The 15,021-nt window shown below is 49.4% G+C and overlaps 5 protein-coding genes across 5 annotated transcripts; 2 read left to right on the forward strand and 3 right to left on the reverse strand.

The window, feature by feature from the left end:
• Positions 1–166: 166 nt before the first annotated feature.
• Positions 167–2,533, reverse strand: BT62DRAFT_926507 (uncharacterized protein). The gene is made up of 2 exons (XM_043185053.1): positions 759–2,533; positions 167–707 (listed from the first exon to the last, which is right to left on the reverse strand). The coding sequence occupies exons 1-2, from the start codon at positions 2,516–2,518 to the stop codon at positions 278–280; spliced, it is 2,190 nt and encodes a 729-aa protein (XP_043045795.1). The 5' UTR covers positions 2,519–2,533; the 3' UTR covers positions 167–277.
• A 211-nt stretch (positions 2,534–2,744) lies between these two features.
• BT62DRAFT_990560 (Aldo/keto reductase) lies at positions 2,745–4,318 on the reverse strand (the record flags this gene model as incomplete). The annotated part of the gene is made up of 12 exons (XM_043190236.1): positions 4,263–4,318; positions 4,181–4,194; positions 4,114–4,129; positions 4,034–4,057; positions 3,852–3,981; positions 3,788–3,801; positions 3,705–3,734; positions 3,497–3,647; positions 3,365–3,443; positions 3,063–3,313; positions 2,843–3,003; positions 2,745–2,792 (listed from the first exon to the last, which is right to left on the reverse strand). The coding sequence occupies exons 1-12, from the start codon at positions 4,296–4,298 to the stop codon at positions 2,745–2,747; spliced, it is 954 nt and encodes a 317-aa protein (XP_043045796.1). The 5' UTR covers positions 4,299–4,318.
• Positions 4,319–4,682: 364 nt separating this feature from the next.
• BT62DRAFT_990561 (uncharacterized protein) lies at positions 4,683–6,216 on the forward strand. The gene is made up of 2 exons (XM_043190237.1): positions 4,683–4,720; positions 4,771–6,216. The coding sequence occupies exon 2, from the start codon at positions 4,793–4,795 to the stop codon at positions 5,981–5,983; it is 1,191 nt and encodes a 396-aa protein (XP_043045797.1). The 5' UTR covers positions 4,683–4,720; positions 4,771–4,792; the 3' UTR covers positions 5,984–6,216.
• Positions 6,217–7,953: 1,737 nt separating this feature from the next.
• BT62DRAFT_296261 (uncharacterized protein) lies at positions 7,954–10,327 on the forward strand. The gene is made up of 2 exons (XM_043180397.1): positions 7,954–8,223; positions 8,277–10,327. The coding sequence occupies exons 1-2, from the start codon at positions 8,212–8,214 to the stop codon at positions 9,996–9,998; spliced, it is 1,734 nt and encodes a 577-aa protein (XP_043045798.1). The 5' UTR covers positions 7,954–8,211; the 3' UTR covers positions 9,999–10,327.
• Positions 10,328–10,412: 85 nt separating this feature from the next.
• BT62DRAFT_984207 (WD40 repeat-like protein) lies at positions 10,413–13,802 on the reverse strand. The gene is made up of 7 exons (XM_043189838.1): positions 13,496–13,802; positions 13,107–13,429; positions 12,411–13,055; positions 11,855–12,361; positions 11,539–11,802; positions 10,834–11,481; positions 10,413–10,776 (listed from the first exon to the last, which is right to left on the reverse strand). The coding sequence occupies exons 1-7, from the start codon at positions 13,756–13,758 to the stop codon at positions 10,583–10,585; spliced, it is 2,844 nt and encodes a 947-aa protein (XP_043045799.1). The 5' UTR covers positions 13,759–13,802; the 3' UTR covers positions 10,413–10,582.
• Positions 13,803–15,021: the final 1,219 nt, after the last annotated feature.

The raw sequence follows: 15,021 nt of genomic DNA on the forward strand, positions 1-15,021 counted from the left end.
CGCCGCCTGTCTGCGTGCGCACTCAAGGTGCAAAGCTTCAGAATCAGTGCTGTGTTGGTGGCTCCTGGGCTCCTACAGCAGATGTTTGACACTTTCAACCTTGTATAGTCAGTCACTCGCATTTTGAATACACCATATATTACATGATACAGTGTACCCTACGTCCTTGTTCTTACCTTGTATTTAGTTCAAGTTACCTAGCTACTTACTTAAGAGAAAATTACGCATATGCTACAACCAAAATACTCGTACAACCAAACTACATATACCTCCAAGATCACTCCCAAGCTCCCGGAACAGCCTTGGAGCCGGAGGCCTTGGGTGGAGTCTGATGTCCAGCGTCCAGCTCCTCGATAAATGTAGTGACTATATTATCCTCAACCTCCTTAGTCACCTCAACGTCGGGAGGAACATGGGAGCGAATTGTCAAAGTCATGTCAGGGTGACCTTTTTCCGTGAATCCCATGTCGCCAAGCTTCTTGACGATCCGTCCTACGGCCCTATCGGCGGGGCTGAGCGAAACAGTATGCCCGTGATACGTGTTAGCGCGACGCGGAACGCCTGTCATCTCGAGCTGGGGGTAACGACCACGCGCTTGGCTAACAAGTTGCGGAGTTGGAGGAATAGGTATACTAACGGGAGGCGACGCGGGAGGAATAATGGGTTCAGTTTCCTCCGTCTTTGGAACGATGCTGTCCTCCATAGACCTGAATGCGTGATGAGTCGAAGCATGAAGACGAGGAAAAGAAGATACATACATTTCAGCAGGAGGAGGTGATGGAGGAGGAGGGGCAAGACGGTGGCTCCACATTTTCGCTCTCTGTCGCTCAGCACGGTCCCGACGATACCTTTCTTTCTCGGCCTTGTACAAGAGCTTGGCAGCTTCAACTTGCGCCCTAAGCTCCTGAGGAGTTGACTTAGGGGAAGGGAAATCAGCAAAAGGGGGCGGGGGGGGTTCCCTCCTTGACCAATGAGGTGGAAACGCATGACGGTTGTCATGATCAGGCGGGGATGGGAATCCGTGATCAGGAGGTGGGGGTGGGGGAGGGAATCCGTGACCAGAAAGGGGCGGTCGTGCAGGAAACATATGTGGAGACAATCCAGGAGGACCATCACGATGCATACGAGGAGGGAATGAACCCGGGGGCGGCGGCGGTCCGGGGCGATGAGCACCAGGAGGCGGCGCCCATCCATGGGGTCCAAAAGGCGGGCTAATACCGCGGCGAGGCCCACCGCCATGATGACCTCCACGACCACGACCACCAGGAGAATTATAGAATGGAGGGAACCAAGGATGCCATGAAGCCCTTGGGGAAGGCGCAGACGCTCCTCCCGCGGGAGATCGTTCACCGGACCCTGCAGCTGAGGGATCCACCGAAACACCTGCAGCTTGAGCGACAATGCGAGCGAGGTGAGCTATAGCATAGGAGACCCTAGTGGCAGCTTCCTCTTCAGCCTTCTCAAGTTCTGTCCTGGCCACCTGCGAATATTCAGTGGCGGCCTGGTGCAGAGCTTCGCGATGTGCGGTCCAGTAACTGCCGTTGGCTGCATTCTTGATGAGGTTCCTGAAGCCCTCGGACAACTCTGGGTGAGCTGCAAAGGCACTGGAGAAGGCGTCAATGACAGATGCAACGTCGCGCGTGAGAGAAGGGGTAGGATGGGCATCCTCGAGAGGCGCAAGAGGTGGATCATCATATTCGGCTGCCAGTGTCTGGGTGGCGTCGGCGACTGACTCGTTATTGACTTTGGGAGCTTCGGACTCGACAGGCCCGCTCATGCCCTGCGAGACCCCCTCCTTCGGAGTGCTCTGGTTACCAATAACTGGAGCAACTGAGGAAGGCTTGTTGCTCTTGGGAGGAGAGGGGACGATGTTTGAGAAGTGAGGGGTGGAGTGGGCGCTTAAGGGAGGCAAGGAACTTCTGTCAGTGTTGAAAGGGCGGAATGGAGGCGGAATACTGTCGGTGGAGACAGATGAAGAGAAATCAAAAGCCTTTCCCTTGCCCTTATCGAGAGGGTGCGGGGCAATGCTATCGTCATCCGAAGAGGAGTCGAGACTTTCGGGAACTGACTCGACAAATCCATGTTCCTCCGTGTCGGGAGGCATAAACATATTTGTAAAGTTGGGGACACGGATACTTTGCCAGTCGTCGTCGACATGGAAGGGTAGATTTGGGTCACCCCCGAAGGTGTCACGATGGCTGGTAGGCCCAGCGCGAGGGGTCTCGGGCAAAGACTTGTCATCGAGGTCAGCCCTGGAGAGCCTCATATCCTGCACCGTGAACTTTACGACTTCCCCAGACTTGTGCGTAGCCTGAAAGAAATCCTGGAGCTCATCCTGGGTACTGAGGGTGACTTTGTCGTCGTCAGCGTCAATGTAGGTAACGGCAATCTTATCGAAGGGTATGTCATAGAGCGTGTTGATCTTGCTCGCAAGAGTCCTCCAAATCGGCTGGTTGGGGAAAGAAATGCGACGCGTCTGACCGCTACGCTCGTCTCGAAGTTTGAACTGAATAGCCATTGTGAGGAATGAGAAATGTAAAGAGTAGCCATTTACCGGTCCGCCTTTATATATGTCGGCAATTTCAAACTCCGCTTACCAATCAGGCTGCGCAGGCTCCATCGGTGCCGGAGAGCACAGCATTCCATGCTGCGCAGAACAGTCGAGAATCACAGTCAAACTTCATCTGATTCATTTTTCCTTTGCTAGTGTACAATACCAAGTTAACTTGTTTACGATTTATCATCTACGCGAAGATAGAGATACGAGGGTCGATGAGTATAGGATCGTTCAACTGGAAAGAAATGTGAACGAGTCAACAAAATAATCATATAAGAGACACACCCTCAGGTCAAGATTGAGATCGCTAATGCTCTTGAGTTGCTGATCAGACAAGTCGAATTCAATACTGCCCAGGTTCTCAACCAGGCGGTCGTGGCTGTTGCTCTTGGGAATGACGGCGATGCCGCGTTGCGTGGCCCATCGAAGCAGGACCTGCGCCGGAGCTGACATCAAGCAATGAGTCATTTCTGCACATAAGAGAATTGATGTGGACGCGACTGACTCTTCTTGGTTGCAGCCGCAATTGATTTGACTGCGTCGAGAGTCAAGAGACTAGCTGCAGACTTGTCCATGCCTAGTTCAACATATCCTTGAGGTCCAAATGAAGAATAAGCAGTAACCGCAATTCCCCATGCTTTGCAGAAATCAACAAGCGGCTGTTGGTTGAGGTAAGGATGCAATTCAATCTGAAGAACCTGAGGCTCGTATCGAGCGTATCTCAAGAGGTCTAGGATCAAAGACGACTGGAAATTGCTTTGGGAAATGTCTCAGCGCGGACCAACATGCTTTACGCTCGATATTCACCTAATTCCGATGTTCTTTGCGAGACCGGCATCAACTAGCTCCTCCATAGCGGTCCAAGTCTCCTGAACGGTCGTGTTCGCTATTCACTCCAATTGGCAAAAAGAAGACGGTATACGTATACGACAGGCCTACCGAGATGAACCTTGCCGTCATCGCCCCACCATTCAGGAGGGTAGCGGTGGTTGGGGTCGACATACTCGAGAGCAATCGGGAAGTGAACGAGGAAGAGATCAAAGTAATCGATCCCCCACAACTGAAGCTGCTTTTTGGCAAGGGCGTGCACCTAAGATCGCGAGATTTAGAAAGACCACTTAATATATGTAGATATCGATATACTCACATGTTCCTTGGCGTGGAAGGTGTTCCAGAGCTGACGACATCATAGGTTCATTTATAACGAGCATTTTCTGAAAAGTTACTGACCTTGGAAGTAATAACTAAGGCAAGTGTCAGCGACAGATGATGATGGATAGCAATAAAGACGTACAAAGATCCTCTCTCTTGACGAGCCCGTCTGCAATTGCCCTGCGAACACCCTCACCTGACTCTTTCTCATTGCCATAGTCTCCAGCACCATCAAACAGACGATATCCAGCCTTGATGGCGTTGTATACGGTCTGGAAAGCAAGGTTAAATATCCGTTGCGGGCCGTTAACATGCAATACTCACATCTGCACACGAGGACTTGGTCACCTGGTAAGTGAAGGGAAAGTTAGTCTGTCGTCTAGAAGGTTCAAGATATTATGTACCTTCCAGAGACCAAAGCTGGTACGGATTAGGAACGTTCATTAGACGGGTAAGAGAATAACAACTTACCCAAGCAGCGGCATCTAATAGCACAAGTAGATAGATGATATGATCAGCATCTTTAGGGTTAGAGCGAAAGAGCAGAAAGGACCTTTTGATTCGTCCTTTTTAATACAACGGTAGACATGATGGTGGTGAAAGAGAAGAGGCAAGATGTGAAATAGAATGCACCCGTTGTGGACTTTTATATAGAGAATACACAGCGCCACGGCCCGGAATTGAGCCTATAGCCATTTGCTTATCGATTGCATGATCTTCCACCGGGTGAGCCTCGGATCTGCACCCATCCACTTCCACTTCTTCTATATGTAGAATACTGTTCAGATCACCAGTAATATGAGCGCCACCATTGCAAGGATAAATTCCCTTGAATTCTCCTGTATCGTCTGCATGCGAATTTCCATTGCTGAGATCGGCAGCTGAGATTAGTTCAGGGCAAAATTCAAAATGGGTGATTAGACCCGTAAATGACGTCATAGTCACGTGCTCTGTCGAAATTTTTGCTCTCCGACGCGACGAGGGTCAAAGACGACGTCCAGGCTAGATTTCGTAAGGTCATCTCGTTCCCTGAATGTACTGGAATAAAAGAGTTTATTTAGACATGCCTATCCGCTCAGCGAAATGCGGTTTCATACCGTCGGACTTGGTCCAATAGGTTCACTCATCACTCATCATCTGAAAACCAGCATTGCTCCCACCGACACGGTCACCATCATCCGTAGGAACTCCAGACAAGCTCGCGAATTTGGCGAGCTGTTTGGAAATACTCTCCGCGTTGAACACCATGGCATACCTTCCATCTCGACGGGTTACTTTTGCCAGATTCCCAATCCATCACTTTCACATTCTCCGATTCCACAGCAAACATCAGAGGATATTATCGACTCACTGGTAGTCACCATGAAAACATACCACACCTTTCCTATGATGCGCATGCTTTCCTCGCGTTTAACCTCCGCTTCTACTGTCGTCCTTCTTCAAAATGGTATGGGCATGTACGAAGAGCTTGTGCAACGTCTATTCAGTGATCCTCGAGAGCGTCCCAACTTTATCCTTGCAACAATCACCCACAAAGCATATACTAACCACAATTTGGGTGACATCGTTCATACACACGTAGGTGAGCTCGCCTTCGGGATCGTTCCGAACGGCACCAACAGGGATTTTGATGCTGGTTTCCGTGATGAATCAGTTCCTCTATTCGACCGCAAAGGTCGGCTTTCAGATATCGTATCTTCCCCCTCCGATCCCTACTATGATCGCTATAAAACACTCCGGGACACCGTGGAGGCACTTCTGAAACTGAAGTCTCTCAACCCGTCATGGAAATCCCTCACAGAGATTCAGACAAACTTGCGATGCAATCTCGCTTTGCGCTCTATCGTTGATCCCCTCACCGCTCTACTCAACTGTCGCAACGGCCAACTTCTCCACTCCCCTTCGTTCCGCACCATCACACGTCGGGTTACCTATGAGGCTTCCCGAACATTCGCTGCAGAGATAGATGCCCATCTCGAAATGGCTAATTCCATGAACAGGGATGAGGAAGATCTAGCCTCGCGTACCATTCTCCCGCGAAAATTACTTCCGCTTTCGTTGGAGGAGGATGTCCTAAAGTATGTACTGGACACCAAAGGGCATATTTCACCTATGTTATCAGATATAAGAGCAGGAAAACCGACAGAGATCCTAAATTTGAATGGTCACCTACTTAAAATGGCCTCGCAGTACAAGACATACGTGCCTTGGACGGCGTTACTGCTAGAATTGGTCCAGACGCGCAGTGCTATACCGTTGGATCAGATGCTGTGAGATGGGACTTTGGATGGATGCCGACGTTCTCGTCTACTTCGCATTGGGGTTTGAGTAGCTTGTATTAACATCTATCATATTAATATTAGCTGACTTACCGATAATCTATCATGGCACGAACAAAGAAGGGTGGACGGTTCAGGTTACAATGAGTTGATGGCGATGGCAGTCAACGAAAGTTAGATATATTCGGCGTTTTACATGTCTATGACAGGCGAGTAGATTTAGGAAATATAACATGACGAGTCTAAAATAAAATCAGTCGTACTTGGGGAGGACAAAGGAGGGTGTGTGAGCACGTTGCGTTCTATGTACTGAGAGCAAATCTCCGCGTACCGACTTCGGATTTTATATTCGTATTCCCTCATATCTACGCTTTCCATTAATCGAATAAAAGGTAGGGGTTGCATTGAGGAAATGGAGGATCTGGGTGGAGCATGGCATTGGCGGCGAAGTCGCTGAATATGATATCTTCCGGCCACGGGTGTAAGCGCGATAGACCCTTTTTGAAATACTGTCCGACTCACCTCTACGTTGGCTTCATCCCCAAGACATGTGGGACAAGTAAGACAAAACGTATCGTGTCCTCCTTTGTCCATCACCCTTTCCGTCTTCTCCCCTTCTTTCGGCCCGCTGAAACACAATGAAAGATAGAAATGGTGAAGTAGAGAACTTGCTCGGTCTCTCAGGTGAGTTATGGGGTGGATATATGATGTACTATCCAGTGGGTCCGAGATGATCTTCGTGACAGTGGAAGCAATGTCATCACAAGGCACAACGTCTACTCAGAAAAGAAGAGAAGAAAGAGAAGGAAGGTTAACGTTTCGGCAAAAATTGGAAACGATATTATTGCGGGTTGGGAGAGCACTGGACGATGGAGTCAGGAGTGTTGAAGGCGCCGCCGATCGTCAGCCACCAAAGCAACTGTGTACTATCCAAAAACGTCAAAGACTGTTTCAGCACGACCACATCTTGCTTTTTGTGGTTCCCCTTGTAGATGATTTCTGGGAGAGCGATACGTCGGTATTGACAAAGGGTCGGCGACTGTATCCGGCTGCTTGTCTCTGGTGAATGGAACTCCTTTGTTCAAGAGTCTTAATCAAGGCTCACCAGCTGACATAAAGACCGCTTCTTCTTTGTCTTGATTCCAAGGTTCTAGCCTGGGTACAACTTGAAGAGACTTACTGCGATCTTGCACTACGAAAGGGGATTGCATTTACAGTCTTAAGGACGCGTTCTTCTGTTTGGGGACTATCGAGGCTACTTGTAATGACGCGACTTGCAACTAACAGGACCATATTGAGTATCTTGTCACCGGATGAAGGTGGCCTATCCCAATACGCATACGAAGGGCGGGCCTCAGTTGCATTTCCCCCGCAGAAATGTGATATTTGTGAAGGGTGGCGCACGTGAGATGTGATCCTCGTGCCTAGTACGTCTGATGGTTGGCCCTTTATCTTGGATGCGTGTGCGAGGCGAATGCCGGCTTGCACTGTTAGGATGCTCGGAGCATTAGATGCATTTGAAACGAATCGGATGGAGTATGCTGTGGCGATCGAGTCGGAACGGGATTGGAATTATGTTCCCCTGGAAGCGAAATAGTACGACTGGAAAGTACAGCAGGGAAACAGCGGCAAAAAAAATCCAGGGCTCGTGGCGTCTCAGAAGAAAGGCAACGGAAATCAGTGTCTGGCCAAGGCAAAGTAGGTGAGGCGGCGGACCTGAGAGAAGGCAAATTTGACTTCCTCTTTTGGCGACATAAAGCAAGGCTTGGGGATGTTCCTTTGTCTGGCTGAGCTTATTACCAAGGCCGCAACTAGGGGAATCACGAAAGAGCGTGCCGTTACAAGTCCAGTTCCGGGTGGACCATCGGTATCGACCAAAGACAGATTTTGGTGTAGCCTATATAAGAGGCGCTACGACCACCAGTACCTCGTCGAAATATTGCTCGCGGCGCTCCACACCTCATCTGGGACTACCGGACGCCAGGCTGTTATTTTTCCGACGGGAAGCACATCATTGTCCAAAAGAGAGGAACAGTGGGAACAGGAGCAGTCTACAAAGCCAAACAAGTCGCGTCCGGGTACCCAAATATTATCAATAAGTCACGGCTTCCAGTGCACGCTTTCCACCAGTTTCTTTCAATTTCAGATCCCTTGTTCTGTCGCCGCCCATATATTCTGCGGAATTACTGTTCGACCCCCTTCTTCCTTGCCACCTCGACAGTCATGTCTACCAAGGTCCGTCCTTTTCCTGTCTTTTCCTGCCGCCGCTCGAGCTCATTACTTTCCAGACAGGCATGCATCCCTTGACGTTGACTCCCGATGAACTCAGGAGCAAGACCTATCACGAGAAGATCTTTCTCAACAAGTGGCCTGCATATCCACTGGCACCCACGACGTACATCAATGTACGCAATTCAAACCGCTACCAACGGCACACCTTGCTGAATCTGTGGGAAGCATGGTCCCGGCAACCGACCGCCTCGTTGCCGAACCAAGATTTACGCCTGGCCCTAATCAAGACGAAAATGGGGCATGACCTGCAATATTTTATCTTCTTTCGCATGAGAGACCTTCCTACCGAAATCATCACCAATATCTTTCGTCTCGTCGCCTGGTCCACCAGTACCCCAGATAAGAGCGTCGTCACTCGCATGTGGCTCACTCATGTCTGTCGACAATGGCGCACCGTCGCCCTCGCAGACCATACCTTGTGGTCTGCGATCTGGTTTCGCGACAAATTTCCATTCACCCGCTCCCTTACCTTCATCGAACGTGCTGGTCATGCCCCCCTCGATATCCGCATCAATGATACGAGCGAGGCGGAAGCCCTCAGCGACACACAGATGAATTACCTCCTCGACCGTCTCTTCCCGAAAATCCGCACCATCCGAATATTCATCATGCTCTGCTATCAATGGGAGCCCATCCTCACGGTCCTCAAACGGATACATCAAGCACTCAGGATGGGCAGGCCGCTGATTCTCCAGCGCTTCGAGCTTCATCGTCTCGGAGACCCCTTCCTTTGGCCAGGGCCAAACTTCACTCCCGTTGGTCACTCAGTTACTATGTACCCTATGATTGGTGGCCCCATGCTCCCAAAGCTAACCTATGTGTCAGTGAATGGCATTCACTTTGATTGGCATTCCTCTTCCATCAGCAATCTTACTACCATTGATATTCGTCGGCTTCCCCTCCAACATGCACCGTCCGCTTCAGTCTTTCGGTCGATGTTGATTAACTGCCCCCTCCTTGAGAAGTTGGCGCTCGACGGTGCTGGACCTAACGGGCCCCCTACCGGCCTGAATGATTCAGCGCCTATCGAACTGAAGCATCTGAAGATCCTCGTGCTTGCCAATTTCACTCCGAGCTACGTGCAGGGTGTCGTTGTCCACTTCACTGCATCTGATGTCCGTGATTTGACGATCATGAACCTTTTCAGGCATGACTACACAGCGTTGTATGTCTTCCTGACGGGACGATTCCCTGAAGTTCGCATCTTCACAATGTATACACTTCAAGTAGAGAGGGGCTTGGGGCACACCGCGATGGTTAAATTCCTCGGTTCTATGGCAGCGGTTCGTTATATCCGCATCGCGGTGCTGGAACCGTACGGCCTGAGCACATTCATGTATGACCCGAAGACGATGATGCCTCATCGCGAGCTTCCACCTTTGACGCGGACCCTCTTCAGGCGCGCGGGTGCACCCAACATCACTGAGGCAGATCTTTCACTGGACGGCGAGGGCAAGAAGAGGAAGAAGCCGAAGCCAAAGACCTACATTTTTCCGTGCTTGGAAGTGGCGGAGGTGCAGTCGATTGACAAGGGTTGGCTGCTGGCCTGGCTTGCTGGTAGAACTGCCATTGGGATGCCGCTGAAGGTGCTGTATCTTCAAGGCGATCTAAGCAAGTATGAAGCTGCAGATTATGAACGTTTGAATAAGCTTGTGCCAAAACTTGCAATCATCGGACTTGGGCAGAAGACTCCGGAAGAAGAGACGTCGTTGTTGTAGTGGCACACGTTGGGGTGTCGCGATGCGGAAGGCAACCTTTTCCATCTAACCAAATGTATCTACTATATATCCTGAAAAGTTCAAATATCTATATCTCATAAGTACCATGTAGCATTGTTTTCTCCTTATTGACTCTCCCAAATTCAAAGTAGACTAGCGTCTGTATTGCACGTACTTAAAAAATAATACCATAACGATTGTGAACGTTCAGACCCACGAGTCGTCACTACTAGAGAACATGGCGATCGCGATGAACAAGAAATGCTCGAAACGGAGAACTATGCCTCGCATTGAAGTTCAACTTGGGAAGTAAACACGACCCCTGTGAGCGCTCAGAATGGCGAACTATGCCCAGTATTGAAGTCCAACTTGGGAAAATGGCAAGCTTTACCGATCATCCAATTTGAATGACTGAACCGTGTGGCACCTTGAGATACTATCAACATGTATAAAGATACCCTTCGCACATATGAGCGATATAGGCCAGTTTGAAGGAACAACTATTATTCACAGAAAACAGTATAGATAATGCAAGTGCTATAATTGATGTGTAGTATGCGCATGTGAAGAAAAACGCTTTAGTGTCAGTCGGACACCATTTTACGCTTTTTGCCATTCGTGGCTGGAAGAGGAGAACTGGATGTAGGGGCTTGTGGGATGATGTTAGGAGAGACCTTGACTGAAGGCTTTTTGGGGGTGGAGTGCCCGTTCGTCCTCGGTTTCGAGACGCCATTTGCGGTAGCTTTACGCGCAGGGGGGAGCTGTGGATGGGATTTCGCTGTACCAGTGGATGCATCAGACTTAAGGCCTCACCGGAAACCAGACTGTCACTCACGTTTCAGGGCATGGGCCTTGAAGAGGTCAACAAACATTCCCATTTCTTCCTCGTTCACGACCAGTTTCCGACGAACTACTGCAGGTGGTACATCCGCAGGCTCGTCAACATCCATACCCACGTCTGCGTCATCCTCTGAAATGCTCGCCATCTTCACTTGCCGAGGCTTGAGAAAGTCGTCCATAACATCGTCGAATAGACTCTCCAGCGGGGGCATATAATATGACGGACCATCAAACAGGCTTCGGACCTTCGAGGAAGCTGAAATAGCGGCAGATGAAGGTCGGTTTGTGAAAGTTTGAGGGGTAAAAGCAGATTTTCCAAAGATGTCTTGGAAAAGGGTGCGTGCCTGGGGAACTGACGACGTGGGGATACCGCGTGCTGCTGAGCCTTCCTCGGATATCGCCGATACGTTGTCACCAAAGACTACCACACTCCAGTCCTTCGTGATGCCCACGAAGTTCGTAGGAGTGTAGGAAGCAATCCCGCGAAGTGTAAACGGCAACTTAAGACTGCGGGAAGGTGCCGAGGATAACGGCGAGAAGATGCACGCATACGTGATTGTAACGGCCTCCAACAAGACAACGAAAGAATCCTGAAGTGGTAATACAGTCTTTATTGGGGAAGGACACCGGTAATGCCAGCGGACTATAATTGTAACTCTTTAGGACGGCATGCAGTCACTGAGAATTTGATACAACACACCAGACTGGAGTACGAGGTCCCAAAGTGCAAGGTCGTGACCGCCCACGACAGCCAGGTATCGTCCGGAAGTACCAACAAAGAAATTTGAGGAAACTTCAGGGCACTCAGGGGTTGTGAGAATGCGATGGGATGTACATGTAATGGGATCATAGAGAACAATGTATATGCCTAAGGAAACAGCCAAAAGTGACGCGTCGGGCGCCCAAGATACGCATGTTGGAGTCTGCGAGCGAAAACTAAACGTCGAACGCACCGCCCAAAAGTCTAAAATAAAAACATCAAAACAGAATTCAAACTGGAAAGTGTTAGAAATTACCGGAGGCAGATTCGTCCCTGGATGTCCTAATGCTCCAGGTTTTGATGTTATTATCCTCACCTGTTGTCACAAGTAACAATGACGCCGATTCCTGCGACGGACTGAACGCTATATCAGTGACCTTACTTAATCCGTGAGGACGATCTATGCGGGTGTTCAGTATCCAGAAGCCGGCTTTTCGATCCCACCACCAGAACTTGAGATAATTTTCTCCGTGTGAGTTGGCGTCACCCTCACGCCGGTCTATTGTGGCCATCCACTCGCCGGAAGAAGTGATCACCACAAGTTCTATCTTCGCTGGTTCCAAGGCTTTTTCATCCTTCCGAGCCACTCTGTTTGACGGAGATACCTCTAACTCAGATATGAATTTAGAAGATGTTGGGGAATATATCTGTAAGGATGATGGGTGGGATGATGGCAAAATAAGCGTCGATGTGGTGGCGTGCGAGACTATAGGTGACGCTGTTATTTTGGAGGTCGAGGCCCCGCTTTGGACGACGGAAGGGTCTGAAGATAGATTAGGCCTTTGGGTGGCTATCGGATTTTCAGCACTTACCTATCCGTATCCTCGAGTAACCCCTCGATATTTTGAGTGAAGCAGCACTAATGAAGAGATACGTGCCATCCGCAAGGCCTAGTAGATACTCCTCCTCGTGGCCTGCTTTTGAAATCGACACTGTACTGATGGGTGCGCCAACGCGAGGAACGAATTCTTTCTTCCCAGTTTCCAGTTGCCACATGACCAATACCGCCTCCTCTCCACCACTCAGTAAATATGCACCGTTGGACGTAAAAGCAAGAGATGCGACAGGATGAGCATGCCAGTGGAAACTGGAAGTCTGGGTCTTCTTCTCAACTCCTACTGCCTTCACATTCACTTGCTCGTTGAGGCAATACCACAAGCGAATGTTGCCCTTGCCGTCTCCAGTCGCAAAGTAGTCTTCGGAGGGATGGAAGGCGAGACAACACAATCGCTCGGGGGAAACATACTTGGTAAACTGGGGGTTGGGAGACGAGAGTGATGTTACATATGCTTTGTGCCCAGCGGTAGCCACAAGCCATTCGCCGCTTGCTGAAAAAGCTAGACCAGTAGGAAAAAGAGTTTTGCCAATAGGTGAAATCTCGGAAGACTTCTGAACAGATGACTGTTTCGAAGCTGGGGCAGTCTTGAGTGATACCCGTAAAACAACAGCATTGTCATCTGAAAAGTGGTGAGATACCGAACACGATGGAGAAATGGGTGGAGGTTTACCTTTACTTTTATGTTTACTTGGTCGGGCCACGGCGACAAATACGGCGTCCTTGTGCTTCTCATGCGCGCATAGATGATAGATAGGTTGGGATACGTCTATAGTCTTTAGTAGGTTTGCATCCAAAAAGTCCCAAATATGTATACGACCGTTCAGCGAGCCGGTGATTAGCTGGAAAGCATTATGTGGATTAAGGATAGCGCATGTAAGCAAATCCGACGAGACGTCCCCAGAAGTAGACCGAGGTGCTGATAGCGTCGACACGACCTGCACAGTCGCAACTGAATATATTTTGATATGCGGTCCAACCAACGAAAAAAAATAACTATGGATCGAGACCCCAGTCAGGAAATCGGTGCCCCGAGGACATTTGGTAGCATAAAACTCGTACCTTCCATCCTTAGTGAACACAGGTGGTACCTTACTAGTGTAAGGGTCCGCTAATGATATCCAGCCCCAGTCCAAGTCGACATCCGAGGTGTTCCAGGTGTTCAGGGTGTCAACAGACTTCGGAGCGACGCGTCTTTTCTGGCTGATTCCCGTGGCCTGCTTCTCTTTTCCTTTCCTCTTCGAGGGCAGTTGGCTCACATTCATAGGTGAAGGGCTTTGAGGCAGAGGTACATTCTGCGGCTCCTTGGAAGTCGAGGCGGGCATTGCACCTACGGCTTAGCCCTCCCAGCAGGAGGTAGAAAAAATCGACAGGGTGTAAACAAATCACAACACAGACGGAAGATTCGTCCCGACTGCCGGAGCCGACGCCTATTAGCAACCCATTAAATAATGCATTCTGACTACATCGGACTCTTGGCTTCTCTTGCTAATTATTCGTGAGCTAAATGAAGAATAGGACAAACTGGAATACAAGTGATTCTCGCGTTTGTTGTTTGCATTATTATACAGTCATAACTAATCCGGGTCTAGTAGGTCGAACACAATTTTGCTTGCGCTGAATATGAATTTTTGAATTTTGAATATGAATATTCTGTTGCTCGAAGAATCTCAGCCTTTGTATGCTGCCTCTTCCCCCGAATAATGCTTGACCCTGCTTTGTATCTTGACCACCCGAATAATACCTCATTCTGCAAACTGGGCTGAGCTAGAACCGGCAGAGTCTCTCGCCAGTTGACGAGATGTGGAGCCATTGACTGACAAGCTTTTGCCACCTCGTATCTCGGAACCTAGAACGGCTCAGAAAGCAAATGTGCCTCGAGTCCAACTTGAAGAACCAAGAAGTCGATTCCAGAGTCTTTCTATTTCTCTCGGATACTAAAACGACGGTGCCAGTTAGTGCTCCACTTGGGCTTTTGACTTGTTTCATCAGCGACATGTACAGAATAGGCTTCGTCGTTGAACATTTTTACTTCGCTGCCGGTGTTCAACGCATGGCTCCCGCTACTTGGAGTTCCTCAGATGATCGAGGTAAGGTTTGCGTTTGAAGATGTCAAACACATTATAATGAGCCAAGTCCAGAGACATCCTCTACTCCCTCGTATTATATTTAATTTCTAAGCCACTCTCGCCGAAGTGAGAGTGAAAGCATCATCATGAAGTACGCATGTTGTCTGCTCGATTTACGTCCTATTGTATTGATACCAACTCTGTCAATAAAACGAAGTACCACTGTACGAACTGGTAAAGGGTGCCACATCGGATTCTGATGGGTCCAGATTGTCAGAAAGATGGCAAGCACTTCTCACAGCCAACTAGCGACATATGACAAGTTTCAACATGGGCATCATCGCTCCAGATCATGTTGGAAGGTGGAAATAACCGCCCTTCTAGCACCACTAGTATTGGTGTTCGCGTACCCATGACGTGTTCGTTGTCACTCGGAGGGCTATCAACAACACTGGCGTAGTGGTTCTCTTCACCAAGGGCTGCGGTAGGATTTCAATCCAGGATTGGAGCGGAGTTGTC

Source organism: Guyanagaster necrorhizus, assembly GCF_019112545.1.
Source record: "Guyanagaster necrorhizus MCA 3950 unplaced genomic scaffold BT62scaffold_2, whole genome shotgun sequence".
NCBI lineage: Eukaryota > Fungi > Basidiomycota > Agaricomycetes > Agaricales > Physalacriaceae > Guyanagaster > Guyanagaster necrorhizus.

Bases quoted from the DNA above. Each gene is read 5' to 3' on its own strand.
- BT62DRAFT_990561 (XM_043190237.1), top strand. From the start codon at position 4,793: ATGCGGTTTCATACCGTCGGACTTGGTCCAATAGGTTCACTCATCACT.
- BT62DRAFT_926507 (XM_043185053.1), bottom strand. From the start codon at position 2,518: ATGGCTATTCAGTTCAAACTTCGAGACGAGCGTAGCGGTCAGACGCGT. The intron at 708-758 runs GTATGTATCTTC...TCACGCATTCAG, and splicing joins TCACCTCCTCCTGCTGAAAT to GTCTATGGAGGACAGCATCG.
- BT62DRAFT_984207 (XM_043189838.1), bottom strand. From the start codon at position 13,758: ATGCCCGCCTCGACTTCCAAGGAGCCGCAGAATGTACCTCTGCCTCAA. The intron at 13,430-13,495 runs GTACGAGTTTTA...CTCGATCCATAG, and splicing joins GTGTTCACTAAGGATGGAAG to TTATTTTTTTTCGTTGGTTG. The intron at 11,482-11,538 runs GTGTGTTGTATC...TTACAATTATAG, and splicing joins GGACCTCGTACTCCAGTCTG to TCCGCTGGCATTACCGGTGT.